The 17,644-nt window shown below is 60.4% G+C and overlaps 1 protein-coding gene across 1 annotated transcript in view; it reads left to right on the top strand.

Moving 5' to 3' along the window:
• The first annotated feature begins 1,073 nt into the window (after positions 1-1,073).
• Positions 1,074-17,644, top strand: part of LOC130257503 (semaphorin-7A-like) — a 24,428-nt gene continuing 7,857 nt past the window's right edge. Inside the window, exons 1-3 of the mRNA XM_056500065.1 lie at positions 1,074-1,687; positions 16,613-16,746; positions 17,073-17,189. Of these exons, the coding sequence (XP_056356040.1) occupies positions 1,573-1,687; positions 16,613-16,746; positions 17,073-17,189 (366 nt within the window). The 5' untranslated portion in view covers positions 1,074-1,572. The remainder of the gene's footprint in view (positions 1,688-16,612; positions 16,747-17,072; positions 17,190-17,644) is intronic.

Here is a 17,644-nt window from a genome sequence, read left to right as displayed (position 1 = left end):
GCAGGAAGAAGCTGAGCTGGTGTCTGGAATCCAATTCCATGTGGTCCTGAGCTAACAAACTCAATCTCTGAGCTCATGCCTTGCTTTGGGGAGTGTGTCTTTCATTCCAGCACCTCCTGCAATGCTGGCCAGGGCTGCAGCCAGCTGGGAATGGGCTGTGCTGCTCTGAGGGGCTGGGTTTTCCTGGGACTCATGTTCTCCTGGAATGGCTTTCCCAGGCAATGATCTCGTGGTTCTGGGAGCCAGGCTGCTCTCAGGGGTTTTAGGGAGGAATCCTTCCCTGTGAGGCTGCCTCATCCCTGGAAGTGCTGCAGGATGGGCATGGAGGTGTTGGACATCCAGCTCTCTTCCACCACAAACCAGTCTGGGATCCTCCAAACACTCCTAAAACCCCGAGGGAGCTTGAGGCTAAATTGGATCCACGGTGGTGAAACAAAAACCACCCCGAGCCCCCAGCTGCTGGGTGAAAAGAAGAAAGAAGAAAACTCCTTTTTCAGGAGTGATTTTGGGAAGCAAACTCCACTTTTCCCTGCTGGAAACCGAGTGCTAACGGGGCCTGGCAGCTCGGGGAGCAAACAGAGCCCGCAGCTGCCCCCAGGGCAGGTCGGGGCGAGCTCGGAGTGCTGCAGGGCTGGGAATCACCACGGCCAGAAGTGTTTGTTTTCCCCTGTAATTACCCAGCAGCTGCGTGGCCAAAGAAGAAGATGAACCCCCTGACACACAAAGAGGCTCCGGGAAATCCCTGTGGCTCCTGCAAATTCACCATTAGCCGGCTCATTAATTTATTTTTTGCTTTCTTCAGCGTGCCCCCCTTGGCCTGGCCCTGCTCGCCCCTGCAGGAGCGCTGCTTCAATCGCGACTTTAAAGGCGCAGCTGCGTCTCGTTCCCGGTGGGTTTCTCCCATTCCGGTCACGTCCCGGCTCCTGGCTCTCCGTGCTCGGAATGCCCCGCTCCTCTCATTAACCAGCGCCACAAAGGCACCTTTGGGACAGGGAGGTGACAGCTTGGGACGAGGGCTGTGCCACGCGCGGCGTGTCCTTTGGGAGGTCCGGGGTGGTCGGGCAGGGCTCGGGGATGTCGTGTCCCTGTCGGGTGTCCCTAGGGGCGGCACTGCCACAGCCCTGCTGCTGATCCAGCTGTTGATGCAGCTGTTCCGCTCCCCTCACCGCACCTGGCTCCGGGCACACCACCCCCTTTTCTTCCAACCTCAGCCCTATTTCCGTTCTCGTTTCACCCGTCCCAACCTTTATTTCCCCTCCTCAGCCCCCACGGGAAGTTCTTCGTAAATCTGGGGTGACAAAGCCGCCGACCCGCGCACCTTCCTCCCACCGAGGAGAAGGAAAAAAAAAACCCAAAAAAGACCCCAAAATCCCCAGTAGAAGCGGCACGGAGCGAGTGCCGGAGCTCAGGTGTTCAAGGGGAGATTCTGCGGGTTTTATTCCGTGTCGTGCTGCAAGGCCCGCCCTCCCCGCACCATTGGCTGCGCTCGGGTGGCTCCCGGCCTTTTGTACGCGGGGAGATGCGGCTGTCAGCCCGCCCGGCTCCCCATCCCGGCTCGCTCCCGGACTAGGAATGGGCAGCAGGAGCTCGCCCGCCGCCCTGCTGCTGGCCCTGTGGCTCGGCCAGCTGGGCGCCTGGGCAGCGGCGCGCCCCAAGGTGAACCCCAGGATCATCGCGGCTCCCCAAGGTGAGTCCCCTCGGCTTGCGGCTGCTTCCTACCTGGGTCTCGTCCTTTCAGCAGAGTCGGGTTATTTTTATTTCTTTCGCGTCCTCGGGGGGGATTTTGGCTCTCCTTAAACGCTGCTGCCTTTTAATTGGATTTTTAGACTGTTCTTTCTTTCTTTTTTTTTTTTTTTTTCCCTTAATGTTTTAAAAGCATTTTACCCACCAGCTGAGAACATAAAAAACTGTCGGAAAGCTTTTTTTCCCCCCTGTCAGCTGGGTGTATCCAAGGCTGTCAAAAAGCTCTGAGGCGGCCACAGGACACATTTCCTAACTCGCAGCTCTCCAGAAAGGAGAAGTGTATTTACACAGTTAATGCATACTTCTAACTCGCCCTGCTCGCTGCAGATGAATTTGGAGAGTAAACATTTGCCGAGGACCTCTGGTTCCGGGGAAAAATTTACAAATGGCACGTAAGGACTTTGTAACCGCAGCGGATCTCGGCAAAGCCGAACAAAGAAATGTTTTCAAGCTCCGAGCCTGGTGTGCCGGCGCTGGTTTCATCCCGAGTTTTGGGCTGAAGCCCCTCCAGGCTGGCTGGAACAAAGACCCCGTTGGCTTTGCCGGGCGGGCTCTGCAGCACAAGGGCTCCTCTGTCTCCCAATTCCCGGCAACTTCCGAGCACGCCCATTTCTTTCCCCCGCTTCGTTCCCGTGCCATCTGTTATCCCCCCGCTGGCATTTGCGGTGCCCTTCCCGGGCTGGCTGGTGGCTCGGGGGTGGCCTCTGCTGTCACCTTGTCACACACAAAGGGGAGAGGCACCGGCACGCCGGGCAGGGGAGGCTGCTCCGCGATGGCGTCACCGGTGCTGGCTGGGAAAAGGGATAGGAGCCGCTGCTGCTGCTGCTCCGGGGAGATTCCCCCTGCTCCCGACGGGGAAACTGAGGGATGGAGTGGCCCCTCGCCACCTGTGTGTCCCTGCTGTCGCTGGTCCCTTAGCCGTGTCTGGGCGGCACCTGTCACCGAAACCGATTAGGACACTCCAGCTCAGCCTATCTCCGCTGTCATCGTTTCGGCAGAACTCGGGGCTAGGAGGGATTGCAGTCAGGGAGGGATGCGAGCGAGCCGTGCCCTATTTATCAGCTCCTTGGTGTCACCTCTACCCTCCCCACGCAGGGCTGTGGGTGAAGGGAGGAGGAGGAGGAGGAGGATGATGAAGAACTGCTGTTGCAGAAGAGCCTTGCTGAACTTCCCCACGGCCCGGGCGAGCTGAAAGCTCAGCATGTTCAGCAGCACGTGGCTGCCGCAGCTGCAGCCCGGCTCGCAGCCCGTCCCTGTCCCTCTCCGTGCGGCAGGGATGCAGCGCAGGGCTGATTTTCAGCTCGGCCCCTTTCCCGGGGGTGGAGAGCAGCGTTCCGGCCCGGCCGCTGCGTTCGCAGTGCTGCAGGGCTGGCCCCAGCCCTGGGCTCTGCGGGAGCTGGCAGCTCTCCCCTAATTCAGTTTCTTGCCCGTGCCAGCAGCAGGTGATGCGGCTCGGCAAAGGCACCTCCACGTGCTCCAGCCCTGAGCAGGGCGAGGGTTTCTGGGGCTGGGCAGAGCCCGATCCCTCCCTGCCTGCAGCGCAGGACACCGGGCAAAGCTGCGGCTGCTTTTCCATCCCGCAGCCTCGCTCCCCTCTCCAGCACCGCGCCCGGCGGGTCTGTGACACCAAAAGTCTCAATTCCGCTGGTTTGCGGTGGTTTTGGTGACACCCCGTGTCCGCCAAACCCTGCCCTCCCTGCAGGTCCCTGAGCTCCCTGCCAGAGCTAGGTGAGGGGACGTGGGCAGCTGGGTCAGGATGTACCCAGGCTGCGGTGGCACCACACCTGCAGTGGAAGGAACACGGCGAGCCTGTCCTGGCTCTCCTGGATTAACACTTCGGAGCACAGCGTTCCGCAGCTCCCCGGACCCTGCAGCCCGCACAGGCGCGAGTGTTCCCTCCTGACCGTGCAGGGTTTCCCTCTCTCGGAGCCCGGGGCAAAGATCAGCTCCACATGGCTGTTCAGAGCACCCTGAGTCATTTTTGTCAGCGGGATCTTTGCTCCATCCCCTTGTGTGAGGTGTCTCCTGGCCGAGTTCCTTCGGGCTGAGGCTGTGGGGGCAGGCACGGTGCTCCCATCCTCCCCTGGCTGTTTTCCCTCCGGGCCGGGCTGTGCTTTGGCAAAGGTGCAGCGCATCCCACACGGAGCTTTCGCTCCTTGGCGCAGCTCCCGCATCCCGCATACCCTGGGGGTGGCAGCGCAGGGGACACCCGGCCCATCCCGGGCTGTCTCCTGACCGGAAAGTCACCGAGCATCGCAAAACGCTGAGCGTGGCACGGAGCCCGCGGCCTCTGCAGCGCAGGCAGGGCTGGAGCTGCTGCCACGCTCAGCAATCCGTCCCTGCTCAGCCACACGTGCACAAATCCGAGTTCTCCTCGGATATTCGCCTTGGCACCGCGGGGCGGGATGGCTCTGGCTGTTTGATTATTCTCAGCTCATTAACAGGTGAGCTGGGAGCTGCAGGGAGCAGGTTCCGAGATAAGCGTGGCCCCGGAGGGAGCAGGTTCTGAGATAAGCAGGTCCCCGAGGGGAAAGCAGGATTATACAATTGACCCTTGGCTGCCTCTCGGCGGGGTGAGCCGGCTTCAGCCCGCCCCGGGATCCTTTGGAATGGCAGTTCTGGGAATCCGCCTGGACTGCCTGGAACAGCTCCTGGGCTTTGCTATGCTTGGCTTGCCCGGGAGAGCTGTGTCAGCAGGGCTGGCGGGGAGCTCGCCCTGCACTGGGGCACCGGGTGCCCCCAGAACCTGCTGGAAAGAGCTGCCGAGGGGCTTGGGATGAGGGATGGAGGGACAGGACACAGGGCACGGCTTCCTGCTGCCAGGGGGCAGGGATGGACGGGATAGTGGGAAGGAATTCCCAGAGAAGCTGTGGCTGCCCCTGGATCCCTGGAAGTGCCCAAGGCCAGGCTGGACAGAGCTTGGAGCCACCAGGAACAGTGGAATGTGTCCCTGCCCATGGGATGAGATGATCCTTAGGGTTCTCATCCCCTCCTGTTGTGGCAAACCAAGGATTTCTGGTGCCAGCAGCAGCTTTTTCCCCTCAGTGACAGCATCTCTGGGTTTTTTTTGTGGTCCCATGGTGTGAAACATCTTGGTAGGACACTTTCCCACGAAGCTCTCTCGGAGCATCACCATTTCCAGGAGAAAGCTGCTCGCTTTCCCAGCAGTGCTATTTTCTCCTTTTTCACAGGGTTGGGTGATGCTGGGAGCTGAAAATGTTAGTTGGGGAAAGAAAAAAAAAAAAAAAAAAAAAAAAGAGAAAGAAAAAAAAAAAGGAGAAAAGAAATATGTTTTGCTGTGCGCAGATTGAAGAAGAAGAAAAGCAAACCAAACAAATGGAGTGAATCACAGGCACCTCCTGTTGCAAGAGCACGACACAAAAACAACAGGCAGGGCACGAGTGATGGAAGTTGTGGCTGGAAAAGGGAGGCAGATGCCAATTCCTGACCAAGCTCCCAGCTCTGCAGCAGCCAATTTGGGGATGGAAGTGCTGAAAACGGGCCTGGGAAGGTGTTCTGTGGGTGATGCAGTGCCTTAAATGGGACAAACTAAATTTAAACCCGAGCGCTTCAGCACAAACTAAATCTAAGCTGGAGCACGAAATAAATCTAAGTACAAGGTGCTTTTTAGGGCGAATCTCGCATCCAGAAAAAGGGCTGGGAGGTGAGCGAGGAGGGGAAACGGGTTCCAGCCACCTCCAGCCTGTGGCTATTCCCGGCTGCTCCAAAAATAGGGCTGCCTCCTCCTGCACCCTTCTCCTTTCTGGCAGCCCCAGCCCCGCCCGGAACGAGCGGGATGTGGAAGCAGCCGCTGTCATTGAGGTGCGGGGACGCAGTTTGGGTGATAAATCTCGCCCTGAGCGATAGCTCTGCGTTGTCACCTGTCCCCTCCTGGGCCCTGTCGGCTCAGGGCAGTGATGATCCCACGGCTCCTTATCGGCTGGGGTCAGTATTCCCGTCTGGAGGATGTGGGAGGAAAAGGGCACCGCCAGTTTCGGGACTTGTGGGAGTTTCCCTGAGGAATTCACGCCCAGTCCCAGCCAGACACCTGCCCTCGGGCTGCCCTGGCCAAGGCTTTGCACAGTTTTTTGGGAAGTCTGGTTTCAAATTCCCGCTCCCGGGGCTTTCCGAGGCTCGAAAAGGCGGAGCTGGAGTGAGGGGATCGCGAATCCCGTGTCTGGGCGCTGGGAGGGCTCCGTGGCATTCCCTGGCACAAACCTGGGCTGTTCCCAGGGCTGGCACACACCTGGAGATCACGGAGGTGTGGGAGGGCACGGCGGGACAATCCTGATCCAGTGAGGGAGGACAGGGTGGGATCATTCCTGATCCCTCTGGGAGGGCACAGTGAGGCCATTCCTGATCCCTCTGGGAAGGGCATGACAGGGCCATTCCTGATCCCACTGGGATTCTTCCCAATCCCACTGGGAAGGGCAAGGCAGGGCTATTCCCAATCCCACTGGGAAGGGCTTTGCATGGCAGGGCCATTCCCAATCCCACAGGGATTCTTCCTGATCCCTCTGGGAAGGGCATGACAGAATCCTTCCCAATCCCACTGGGAAGGGCATAGTGAGGCCATTCCCAATCCCTCTGGGATTCTTCCCAATCCCAATGGGAAGAGCATTGCATGGCAGGGCCATTCCCAATCCCTCTGGGATTCTTCCTGATCCCTCTGGGAAAGGCACGACAATCCTTCCTGATCCAACTGGGAAGGGATGATGGGGCCATTCCTGATCCCACTGGGAAGGAAAAAACACACCACACCTTTATCCACAGGGATAAAACCTCTGGATCTTCCCACTCGGGACCTCCCTGGGGATGCCACGAGTGGCCGTGCCCTGTGCCCACCCCTGGGCAGGGACACCCTGCCTGGGAAGGGTTTCCCAGTTTTCCAGGGGTTGGGATGGAGCAGGATTGTTCTGCTGGTGGATGCCACCCCCTGGGAAACCTTTCCTGGGAAATCAATGCCTGGAACTGACTTTGCTGGGCTGGGAGGGGCTCCCTGGATCCCGCCGGATCCATCCTTTGTTGTGTTGACACAACATCCAGCAGTGCTTGTGCCATTGTTCTGCTGGCCGTGGGCTAAAATTCCGTGATCACAGCCTGGGACCGCGGCTGCGGAGCGGAGCCTTTGCAAAGTCACAAAACCTGGCTCTAAATTTATCCCCTGCAGCCGTGGGGGGCTCGGCGCCGGGGCAGCCGGGAATGCCGGACCTGCTGGATGGCAGAAATGCAGGGAATCAAAGGCTCCGGCCTCGCCTTGCAGCTCCAGTGCTGCATAATTATGGGGGGAGCGAGAGAGGGGCCGCCTTAGTATTCATGGAATTGCTGCCGAGCCCAATCCAGCCAGGGATTCGGTGCTCGAGAGGGAGAATTCCAGCGTTCCTGGAGCGTGGAGCAGAGCCCCGGGCTCGTTCCCCGCTGGATGCAGGTTAGGGGTCTCTTTTGTTGCTCGCTGAGTGGGTGTTTGGGATGAATTCCAGCCCCGGCTCGCAGCGGGGATATCAGCAGCACAGCTCCCAGAAGAGCTTTTGGGATCCCGAATCCCAAAAACCCGGCAGCTCAGTCACCAAACCAAAAGGTTGGTTTTCTTTTGTTTTTTTTTTTTTTTTCCCTCCCCTATTCCTGCCCCCAAGGCGCTCCCAGAAATAGCTCGGGAGTGGTTGACGTGCCAGGATATTTCCTTTCGGAGCGTGGCTCTGAAAAAGCGCATTTGTGAGCTCCGAGAGCGCCCTGCGGGGCACCGGGATCGCGCAGGGGCCGCCGGCTTTGCTGGGATGGATTATCCCTGCTAATGCCAGCTCTATTGTGTGCCCGGCCCCGGAAAAGCTGCGATCTCTCCAGGGCACAGGCAGCACCCCGGCAGCGCAGGAATGGGGGAAGAACCGGGGAAAAGCGGGGTGGGGTGGACAAGCTGTGCTGGGTGAGGATTTTGGTGTTGGCCCTTCGCTCGGAAGCGCTGGGGAGGCAGAAATGGGATGAGAAGAGAGAACACGGAGCTCTCTTGGGGTCCCCAAAGCCGTGTGATGAGTGAGATCTCTCTCAGGGGGATGAGAAACTCCCGGGGCCGCGCCTTGCCGGGATCTCGGGGTGACGCAGCGGTGTGAGGTGGCTCAGGTGCTTTCACACCTCTCCTTTTGGGGTTCCCGTCAGCTCCTGGGCCCCTTAGTGGGGTTTTTTGTGTCCCCCCAGTCCCTCTGCCCCCGCCCGTGCTGAGCAGGTGGAGCTTTCCCCAGCTGGAAAACGGGAAGGAAAGCAGCCCGCAGCACGAAGGGAACGGCAAAATTCCGGTCAGGGCTTTTACCCATCTCGGGCTGATGGGAAAGCACTTTGGAAAACCATTAAATGGTTGGGATGCAGGAGTGTCCGGGCCAGGCAAGGCCGTGACCGCAGCATCGCTGCCGCTCCTGGCCCGTGCCCTGCCCTGGAATACCGGGAATTCCAGCAGGACTCGCCGATCCACGTTCCAGCCTCGGGATGGGATGGCACCCGAAGCAGGGAATGGCTCGCTTCAGCCAGAAGGGTTTCCAGCCGGGTTTCCCCAGGAGTTTTTTGGGGTCCCTGCTCCTTTGGGGCACGGGGAAGGGCAGGAAAGCAGCGCCAGGCTGAACAGGAGGGGCACGTGGAGGGAGTGAAAGCGAGACCAGGACATTTGGACACAGAGGAAGCTCCGGGGAGGGGGGTGGGACAGAAACCTGGGGGTGTCACTTCTGCTCTGCTCCTTCTGCTTTGCTGCAGAAATGACTCAGGCTGGGGCACGGGACACCCCGAAACAGCGGCGGGGCTGCCCTGGGGTGATCCCCCAGCCCTTGCAGGCTCTCCTGCTCCTCGGACAGGGGTGTCCGGGGACCCTCGGGGACACAGACGCTGCTCCTGCGCTGCAGCCCCGGCAGAGGCTGGGGACCGGAGGGAACAGCGGGGAGGAAGTGGCCTCCACGCATTTCTTGCCTCTTGCGTTTCTCGTTTCACCTCCTTCTCGAAAACCCTTTGGTTTCTACCCCGAAATGTGTCACTTTTCACGAGGTGTGGTGGCGGTGGGACCTCGCAGCCACAACCTTTCAATTATTCCGTGCCAGGTCAGAGCAAACCTGCCCGAAATGCCCCCAAATTGCTCCGAAACGCCTCATTTACAGTCTGACTGTTCCTATAAAAACCCCCGTTGCCGCAGGCTCTGTCCCATGAGCCTGCCAGGCTGCCTGAGGCATCCATCCCATGGGAACGGGACACTCCTGTCCCCCTCCTGTGCCTCCCTGGTGTCACACTGCTCCCTCGTGTCACTTTGTTCCCTTGGAGCAAAGTCACGCTGGAAGGAAAACTTAGCACAGCAGCTCCTTGGAGACATATTTCCTCTTCCTGAAATGCCTCATTTTGGGAATTTATAGATCGCCTAAAAAAAAAAAAAAAAAAAAAAAAAAAAAAAAAAAAAGAGGAAGGGAAGAAAGAAAATGCAGCTTTGGCTTCTTGCTGGCACCCGTGGTGGAGCGGGGGTGGGAGCGGTGGGGTGGGTCCAGCCCTGCCCCGGGGATGGAGGGGACGCTGGCAGCGCTCTGGGGTGTCCCTGTCCCCCTGGGGGGGCTGCTGGCACCTCCCCGATGGCGGAAGGAGGGACATCCAGGGCTTGTCCTGCTGGCCCGGCCGGAGGGAATGATGAAACTCCAGCTGCACTGCGGAGCTGGGGGAGCTGAGGTGCGGGAGTTCATGCGTGACTCAGGAAGCCGCCCTGAATCACATTCCCGGGAAAAGTGCAGCTGGGATGTTGGTCACGCATCCTGCGGGACAGGGATCGGTGTCACTGATGTCACCGCATCCCGGCGGCTCCCCACTGATCCCCCAGCAGATGTGGCCTGACTCAGAGCCGGGATGGGAGCGCAGGTGACATCCGCGGACACTCCCACATTCCCAGCCCTCGAGTCAGCTTTTCCTCCTTCCTCCCGTCGCCGAGGTCGGAATCTCGATGAGGATGGGGAAAGGAATCCGAGCTGCGCAATGTTCGGAGCTGCGAGCGGCGGCGGAGGCTGCGCGGGCCGCGGAGCAGGTGGCAGTGCCATCGGGGCCACCGCGAGTGACAGTGACACGCGTCACAGCGACAATTCCCGGGGGGACCGCCTGGGCGTCGGGGCTCGGCTGCCTCGGCTGCGCTGCCAGCGCTCGGCACCGCGCCCGCGCCAATCCCGCTCCATGTGCCGCGTGTCCCCGTCCTGCCACCGCTCCTGCGCCAATCCCGCTCCATGTGCCGCGTGTCCCCGTCCTGCCACCGCGCCAATCCCGCTCCATGTGCCGCGTGTCCCCGTCCTGCCACCGCTCCAATCCCGCTCCATGTGCCGCGTGTCCCCGTCCTGCCACCGCTCCAATCCCGCTCCATGTGCCGCGTGTCCCCGTCCTGCCACTGCCACCGCTCCAATCCCGCTCCATGTGCCGCGTGTCCCCGTCCTGCCACCGCGACAGCGCCAATCCCGCTCCATGTGCCGCGTGTCCCCGTCCTGCCACTGCCACGGCAGAGCCCGGGATGGCACAGCTCAGCCGAGGGGCGGGTGGGAGCGGGTATTCCAGGGACAGGCAATGCCGGGGGGGGCAATTCCAAGGAGAGGGCAATTCCAGGACTGGGCAACTCCAGGAGTGGGCAATTCCAGGGAGAGGGCAATTCTAGGAGAGGGCAATTCCAGGGGAATGCAATTCCAGGATTGGGCAACTCCAGGGAGGGTGCAATTCCTGGAGTGGGCAACTCCAGGAGAGGACAATTCCAGGGAAAGGGCAATTTCAGGAAGGGGGCAATTCCAGGGAAGGGGCAATTCCAGGGGAGGGCAGTTCTAGGGGAGGGCAATTCCAGGAGTGGGCAACTCCAGGGGAATGCAATTCCAGGAGCGGGAAATTCTAGGAGAGGGCAATTCCAGGCAGATGGCAACTTCTGGGAGAAGGCAATTCCAGGGAGAGGGCAATTCCAGGGGAGGGCAATTCCAGGATTTGGCAACTCCAGAGAAGAGGCAACTCCAGGAGAGGACAATTGCAGGGAGAGGGCTATTCCAAGAGTGGAGAATTCCAGGGAGAGGGCAATTCCAGGGAAGAGGCAATTCCAGGGGAGGGCAGTTCTAGGGGAGGGCAATTCCAGGGAGAGGGCAACTCCAGGGAGAGGGCAATTCCAGGAGAGGGCAATTCCAAGAGTGGGCAATTCCAGGGAGCAGTCATACTCCCCACCCTGCTCTCCCACCTCATATTCCCAGGAGATTCCCACCTGGGAGGAATTTATGGGCGGAAAATGAAGGATTTACCTCATGCCCACCCAATCTCCCAAAACCCATCAGGTTCTGCTCCCACCCCGCTTCCACTTTCGTTTGTGCCGAGCTTTATTTCAGTTTCCATTCTAACCCGTCGGACCCGTCACCTCCCTCCCTCCCTGAGCCGCCCCAGCAGCAGCATTCCCGCAGAATTCCTGAATTCGCACCGGGAGCGGTGCGAGCCGGTGACTCAGGAGCGTCTGGGCTGCGGGAGCTGCTGCCAGCCGGGAACGCTGGAGCGAGGAGAGGCAAGGCGGGGCTGAGTCAGCCCCAGCCGGGCCGGTGGTGGAGTCTGGGGGAGAGGCTGCAGCCCACGCTGCCCCTGTGCTCCGGGGGTGGGAACAGCCGGCTCCGGGATGCTCCGGGATTGTCCTGGTTTGGAGGACAGGTGTCTGCCAGAAAAGGCAGAAGCTTCTCTTTGGAATGGAGAATGTAAACCCCCTCCCTCCAAATTATTAAAATTTTGAAATTAAAGGGCATTCAGGCAAAGATATGGGAATTAGGAATAACAGTTCTTTACTAGGAAAATTAAAATAGAAATGCAGTATTACACAGAACAATCCCAGCCCTGCCAGAGTCAGAATCCAAGCTGACACCCGTCAGTCAGTCAGGGTGTTGGCACAGTCCCATTCAATGGTGGCTGCATCCTCCTGCAGGGGCAGATGTGGTTCAGCTGGAGCAGTGCTCCTGGAGAAGGTGCAGTTTCCTCTGAAGCTCCAGGGATGATGTGGAAAGGTCTGGCTTTCCTCTGGAATCCAGTGCAAAGAAGGTTCCTTGGTGTCCAAAATCTCAGTTTTTCTCTGGGTAGGAAAGGCTTGGCTCCTCCCCTGGCTGGAGCATCTCCCAGTGGGATGATGGAATTTTATCAGTCACACAGTGGGACTGAATGGGCCAGCAGCAGATGAGATCTCCTGGAGGGAGGATGGGCTGTGGGAAGATAAAAGATGATTGCCCAGCTGGTTTAAAGATGGCCCATGAGCAGATAATGTGTGCCAGGAGATCAGGGTCACTGCCCCACCCATAGATGGGGACAGAATTCACATTTCTGGCCACATCAACCCAGCACAGGGATGCTCCCAGATGCGCCGGTGCTTCCCAAAGGGCTCCACAAGGAGCTCTATCCATGGAAAGCAGGATGGCTCCCTTCTCTCCACCCCTCCTTCCCTCACCCCCAGGCGTCTCTCCCTGACTCGATGTCGCTGCTCCCCTCCCCTGCCTCTGGCGCCGAGCACAAAGCCGCCCTTTCTGCCGTTCGGGCTGCCCGAGCGGGGACATTTGCAGGGACATTTGCAGGGACAGTGGTGCCATTGATGCCGGGCAGGGGGCTCGGCGGGGTCAGCCGGCTCTGCAATGAGCCCTGTGTCCCCGCAGCTCCGGCCTGGGGTGACAGCCGGGCCGAGCCTTCCAAGGGCACGGCCTTTCTTTCCAGGGTCAAAAGCAGCTCTGGCTTTGCCAGGAGATGTCCCGTTCTCAGGGACACAGAGGGACACGGCCCCGTGCCTGGCAGTGTCCCAGGCCAGCCTGGAGGGCTGGGGGACCTGGGAGGGTCCCTGCCCCTGGCACAGGGTGGAACAGGATGAGCTTCAGGGTCCCTTCCAGTCCCAACAATTCCGTGGGTTGATGGTGCTGCGCCTCCTCATCCTCCCTTCAAACCCAGGATGGGCTGCAGGGTTGCTGCCCCACCCTGCCAGGGGAGAAGGGGATCAACCCCCGTCCCTAATCCAAGCTGCTGCCGGCAGAGCAGGGCTCAGGAACAGCCTTGCAGGGCTCGGGACCAGCTTTGCAGGGCTCAGGACCAGCTTTGCAGGACTCAGAACCAGCTTTGAAGGGCTCAGAAACAGCTTTGCAGGACTCAGGACCAGCTTTGCAGGCTTAGAACCAACTTTGCAACTCAGGACCAGCTTTGCAGGCTCAGACAAGATTTGCAGCTTAGCACCAGCTTTGCAGGACTCAGAAACAGCTTTGCAGGACTCAGGAGCAGCTCTGCAGGACTCAGGAGCAGCTTTGCAGCTTAGGACCAGTTTTGCAGGACTCAGGAGCAGCTTTGCAGGGTTTAGGAGCAGCTTTGCAGGACTCAAACCAGATTTGCAGCTCAGAACCAGCTCTGCAGGACTCAGGACCAGCTCTGCACACTCAGGCCCAGCTTTACACACTCAGAACCAGCTTTGCACACTCAGGCCCAGCTTTGCACACTCAGGCCCAACTGTGCAGCTCAGGCCCAGCTCTGCAGCGCAGGCCCAGCTCTGCACACTCAGGCCCAGCTCTGCACACTCAGGCCCAGCTCAGCAGCTCAGGCCCAGCTTTGTACACTCAGGCCCAGCTCTGCAGCTCAGGCCTAGCTTTGCTCACTCAGGCCCAGCTTTGCTCACTCAGGCCCAGCTTTGCACACTCAGGCCCAGCTCCACAGCTCAGGCCCAGCTCTGCAGGACTCAGGCCCAGCTCCACAGCTCAGGCCCAGCTCTGCAGCTCAGGCCCAGCTCTGCAGGACTCAGGCCCAGCTTTGCACACTCAGGCCCAGCTCCACAGCTCAGGCCCAGCTCTGCAGCTCAGGCCCAGCTCTGCAGGACTCAGGCCCAGCTCTGCAGGACTCAGGCCCAGCTCTGCAGCTCAGGCCCGGCTCTGCAGGACTCAGGCCCAGCTCCGCAGCTCAGGCCCGGCTCTGCAGCTCAGGCCCAGCTTTGCAGGACTCAGGCCCGGCTCTGCAGCTCAGGCCCAGCTTTGCAGCTCATGCCCAGCTCTGCAGGACTCAGGCCCAGCTCTGCAGCTCAGGCCCAGCTCTGCAGGACTCAGGCCCAGCTCCGCAGCTCAGGCCCGGCTCTGCAGCTCAGGCCCGGCTCTGCAGCTCAGGCCCAGCTCTGCAGGACTCAGGCCCAGCTCTGCAGGACTCAGGCCTGGCTCTGCAGCTCAGGCCCGGCTCTGCAGCTCAGGCCCGGCTCTGCAGCTCAGGCCCGGCTCTGCAGCTCAGGCCCAGCTCTGCACACTCAGGCCCAGCTCTGCAGGACTCAGGCCCAGCTCTGCAGGACTCAGGCCTGGCTCTGCAGCTCAGGCCCGGCTCTGCAACTCAGGCCCAGCTCTGCAGGACTCAGGCCCAGCTCCGCAGCTCAGGCCCAGCTCTGCAGGACTCAGGCCTGGCTCTGCAGCTCAGGCCCAGCTCTGCAGGACTCAGGCCCAGCTCTGCAGCTCAGGCCCAGCTCTGCAGGACTCAGGCCTGGCTCTGCAGCTCAGGCCCAGCTCTGCAGGACTCAGGCCCAGCTCCGCAGCTCAGGCCCAGCTCTGCAGGACTCAGGCCTGGCTCTGCAGCTCAGGCCCAGCTCTGCAGGACTCAGGCCCAGCTCCGCAGCTCAGGCCCAGCTCTGCAGGACTCAGGCCCAGCTCCGCAGCTCAGGCCCGGCTCTGCAGCTCAGGCCCAGCTCTGCAGCTCAGGCCCAGCTTTGTACACTCAGGCCCAGCTCTGCAGCTCAGGCCCAGCTTTGCACACTCAGGCCCAGCTCAGCAGAGGCAGAGGGACGCAGCCGCCGCTCCGGGCAGCGCGGGGAGCCCAGCCCGGGCTCTGGAGGGCTCTGGAGGGCTCTGCTGGCAGCGCTGCTCCTCCCCCGGCTCCGCGAGTGATTCACGGCGTCCCTGGGGAGCTGCAGGATAAACAACAACCCGGCCTGCCAAATGATTGTTTAGGGCTGCTTTGTTCCTGGCTCCGGGAGCTCAGGAAGAGCCCCCAGAGGAGCCCCTGGGCAGCGGGAGATAAACGTGTGAGGGGAGCTGAGGATTAGCAGCAATTTGTGTTTCCAGCAGGGATAAAGTTCGGTGAGGTTTGGGCAGGCTGGCTGGAGGTGTGTTGGCGATAGTGTCGCTGCATTTAGGGGCTCCCCAGGGTTTTGGGAAGGGATTCAGCTGAGGCTGAGCCTGGCTGCAGAACCAGCCTGGGGCAGCCTGTGCCAGCTCCTCCGCTCGGGCTCAGCGGGTTCTCAGAGCCCTTGAGTGCCAGGGAGTGGCACCGGGAGCCGTCCCCTCTCTGTGTCCCCACAGCCCTTCCCGAGCCCTGCTGGGAAACCTCTGCTCGCTGTAAGGGGTGAGGAGCCGAGGAGGTGGGAATGACCCCACACCAGCATTCAGTGACTGAGGCAGCTCGGGCAGAGCTCGGGCTGGGCAGTGCCTGGAAACACAGAGAGCCGCGTGCCGCTGATTAATGAATGAATTAATGAATTAATGAATGAATTACCCTGCGGTGCCGCTGCCAGCTCCAGAGGCGCTGCCCGGGGCACGGACCGCGGGAATGGGAAGGAATTCCCTTTCTTTGGGGAAGGGAAAAGCGGGAATGCCCAGGAGTGCCTGATCCCTGCAGCCATCCCCGTGCTGCCATCCCGCACACCTCGGCGTTTTGGGGTGCCTGGGAGCCCGGGGCCGCCCCCAGCCCAGCCACGGAGGAGGGAAGGGGTTTGTAGGGAAGGGCAGCTGGAAAAGCCGGGATGGGAAAGAGGAAGGGCAGAGGGGCACACGGGGGCTCTGCTGCCAGCTGCTGCACCTGAGGCACGGCTGCTGCTTTCTGTGCCTGCCTGGGGCAGGGAGGGAGGGGGTGAGCATTGGGTGAGCCTGGAACCTGCCAGACCTGCCTGGGATCCAAACCCTGCCTGGGATCCAAACCCTGCCTGGGATCCAAACCAAGTCTGGGATCCAAACCAAGTCTGGGATCCAAACCCTGTCTGGGATCCAAACCCTGCCTGGGATCAGAACCCTGTCTGGGATCCAAACCCTGCCTGTGCTCCTGGGATCCAAACCCTGCCTGGGATCCAAACCCTGCCTGGGATCCAAACCCTGCCTGGGATCCAAACCCTGTCTGTGCTTTTGGGATCCAAACCCTGTCTGTGCTCCTGGGATCCAAACCCTGCCTGGGATCCAAACCCTGTCTGGGATCCAAACCCTGTCTGGGATCCAAACCCTGTCTGGGATCCAAACCCTGCCTGTGCTCCTGGGATCCAAACCCTGCCTGGGATCCAAACCCTGTCTGTGATTCTGGGATCCAAACCCTGTCTGGGATCCAAACCCTGTCTGGGATTCAAACCCTGCCTGGGATCCAAACCCTGCCTGTGCTCCTGGGATCCAAACCCTGCCTGGGATCCAAACCAAGTCTGGGATCCAAACCCTGTCTGGGATCTAACCCTGTCCATCCCTCCTGGGATCCAAACCCTGTCTGGGATCCAAACCCTGTTTGTGATCCAAGCCCTGTCCATCCCTCCTGGTATCCCGACCCTGTCCATCCCTCCTGGCCCTGGGCAGGATCCAAATCTCTCTGGCTCTGCCTGGATCGGCTGCAGGGTGGGAGAGGATCCCTCATCCTCCCTCTGGGATGCAGATTTGGGATCCTGCAGCGCTCAGAGCCGGGGCTGAGGCACTGCCAGCTGCCCCTCCTGCGGTTTCAACAATTCCCTGCTCCCCCTCGGCATTGTGTCGCTCTCCCGTGGCCGGGGGACAATGGCTGCAGCCCGGAGCCGCCTGTCCCCTTTCCCAGCCCCACCTCCCGCTTTTCCCCGGCGCTCCATGGGCACGGGAGGGGAGGGGAGCAGCGGGTGCCCCCCACACCTCCCTGAGGCGTGTGCCCTCCCCAGGTGCCAAGGAATATGTGTTCCCGCGGTGGGAGAGGTTCCCGGTGTTCTTCCACCAGGAAAACACCTCCTCCATCTACGTCGGGGGCGAGGGGAGGCTCTACTACTACGACTTTGCCACCCGCGAGAACTACACGGTGAGGGGGCTCTGCGAGCGGGTTCGGCACCAGGAAACCCCGGAAAAATCTCCCGGGATTCATCTCCCAGCCCTCATTCCGGGCATGGATGAAAAAACCTCCCAGCAGCAGGGAGAAAACTGCCGGGTTGGGGTCGTAGCTGGTGGGATCCCCGCAGGGAGGGATGCTCAGGTCCCATCGCTGGGATGCGGCCCCAACTTCCCCAGGGATTTCAGAATCCGGGGTGGGGACAAGGACACCTCGTGCTGCTTGGTGACCTCGCAGTGCTGGGCTGCAGCCGAGAGCAGGAGTGGATGGAAGCGTTTCCTTCTCTTTTTTTATCCCAGGAGGAGTTCCCGGTGAAAAATGAAGGGCAGTGTGTGACCTCTGGGAATTTGGTAGGTGCCACCCCTGAGGGAACAGCAGGATGGGGAGATTTGGGATTTAGGGTGAAGGAGGGAACAGTGGGATGGGGAGGATTTGGGATGAAGGAGGGAACAGTGGGATGGGGAGGATTTGGGATGAAGGAGGGAACAGTGGGATGGGGAGGATTTGGGGTGAAGGAGGGAACAGTGGGATGGGGAGGATTTGGGATTTGGGATGAAGGAGGGAACAGCAGGATGGGGAGATTTGGGATTTGGGATGAAGGAGGGAACGGTGGGATGGAGGATTTGGGATGAAGGAGGGAACAGTGGGATGGAGGATTTGGGATGAAGGAGGGAACAGTGGGATGGGGAGGATTTGGGGTGAAGGAGGGAACAGTGGGATGGGGAGGATTTGGGATTTGGGATGAAGGAGGGAACACTGGGATGGGGAGGATTTGGGATTTGGGATGAAGGAGGGAACGGTGGGATGGAGGATTTGGGGTGAAGGAGGGAACAGTGGGATGGGGAGGATTTGGGGTGAAGGAGGGAACAGT

This window comes from Oenanthe melanoleuca, chromosome 10 (genome assembly GCF_029582105.1).
Source record: "Oenanthe melanoleuca isolate GR-GAL-2019-014 chromosome 10, OMel1.0, whole genome shotgun sequence".
NCBI classification, from domain to species: Eukaryota; Metazoa; Chordata; class Aves; order Passeriformes; family Muscicapidae; genus Oenanthe; species Oenanthe melanoleuca.
The sequence above is the reverse complement of the archived record's forward strand: the minus strand, read 5'-3'. Positions and strand labels throughout refer to the sequence as shown.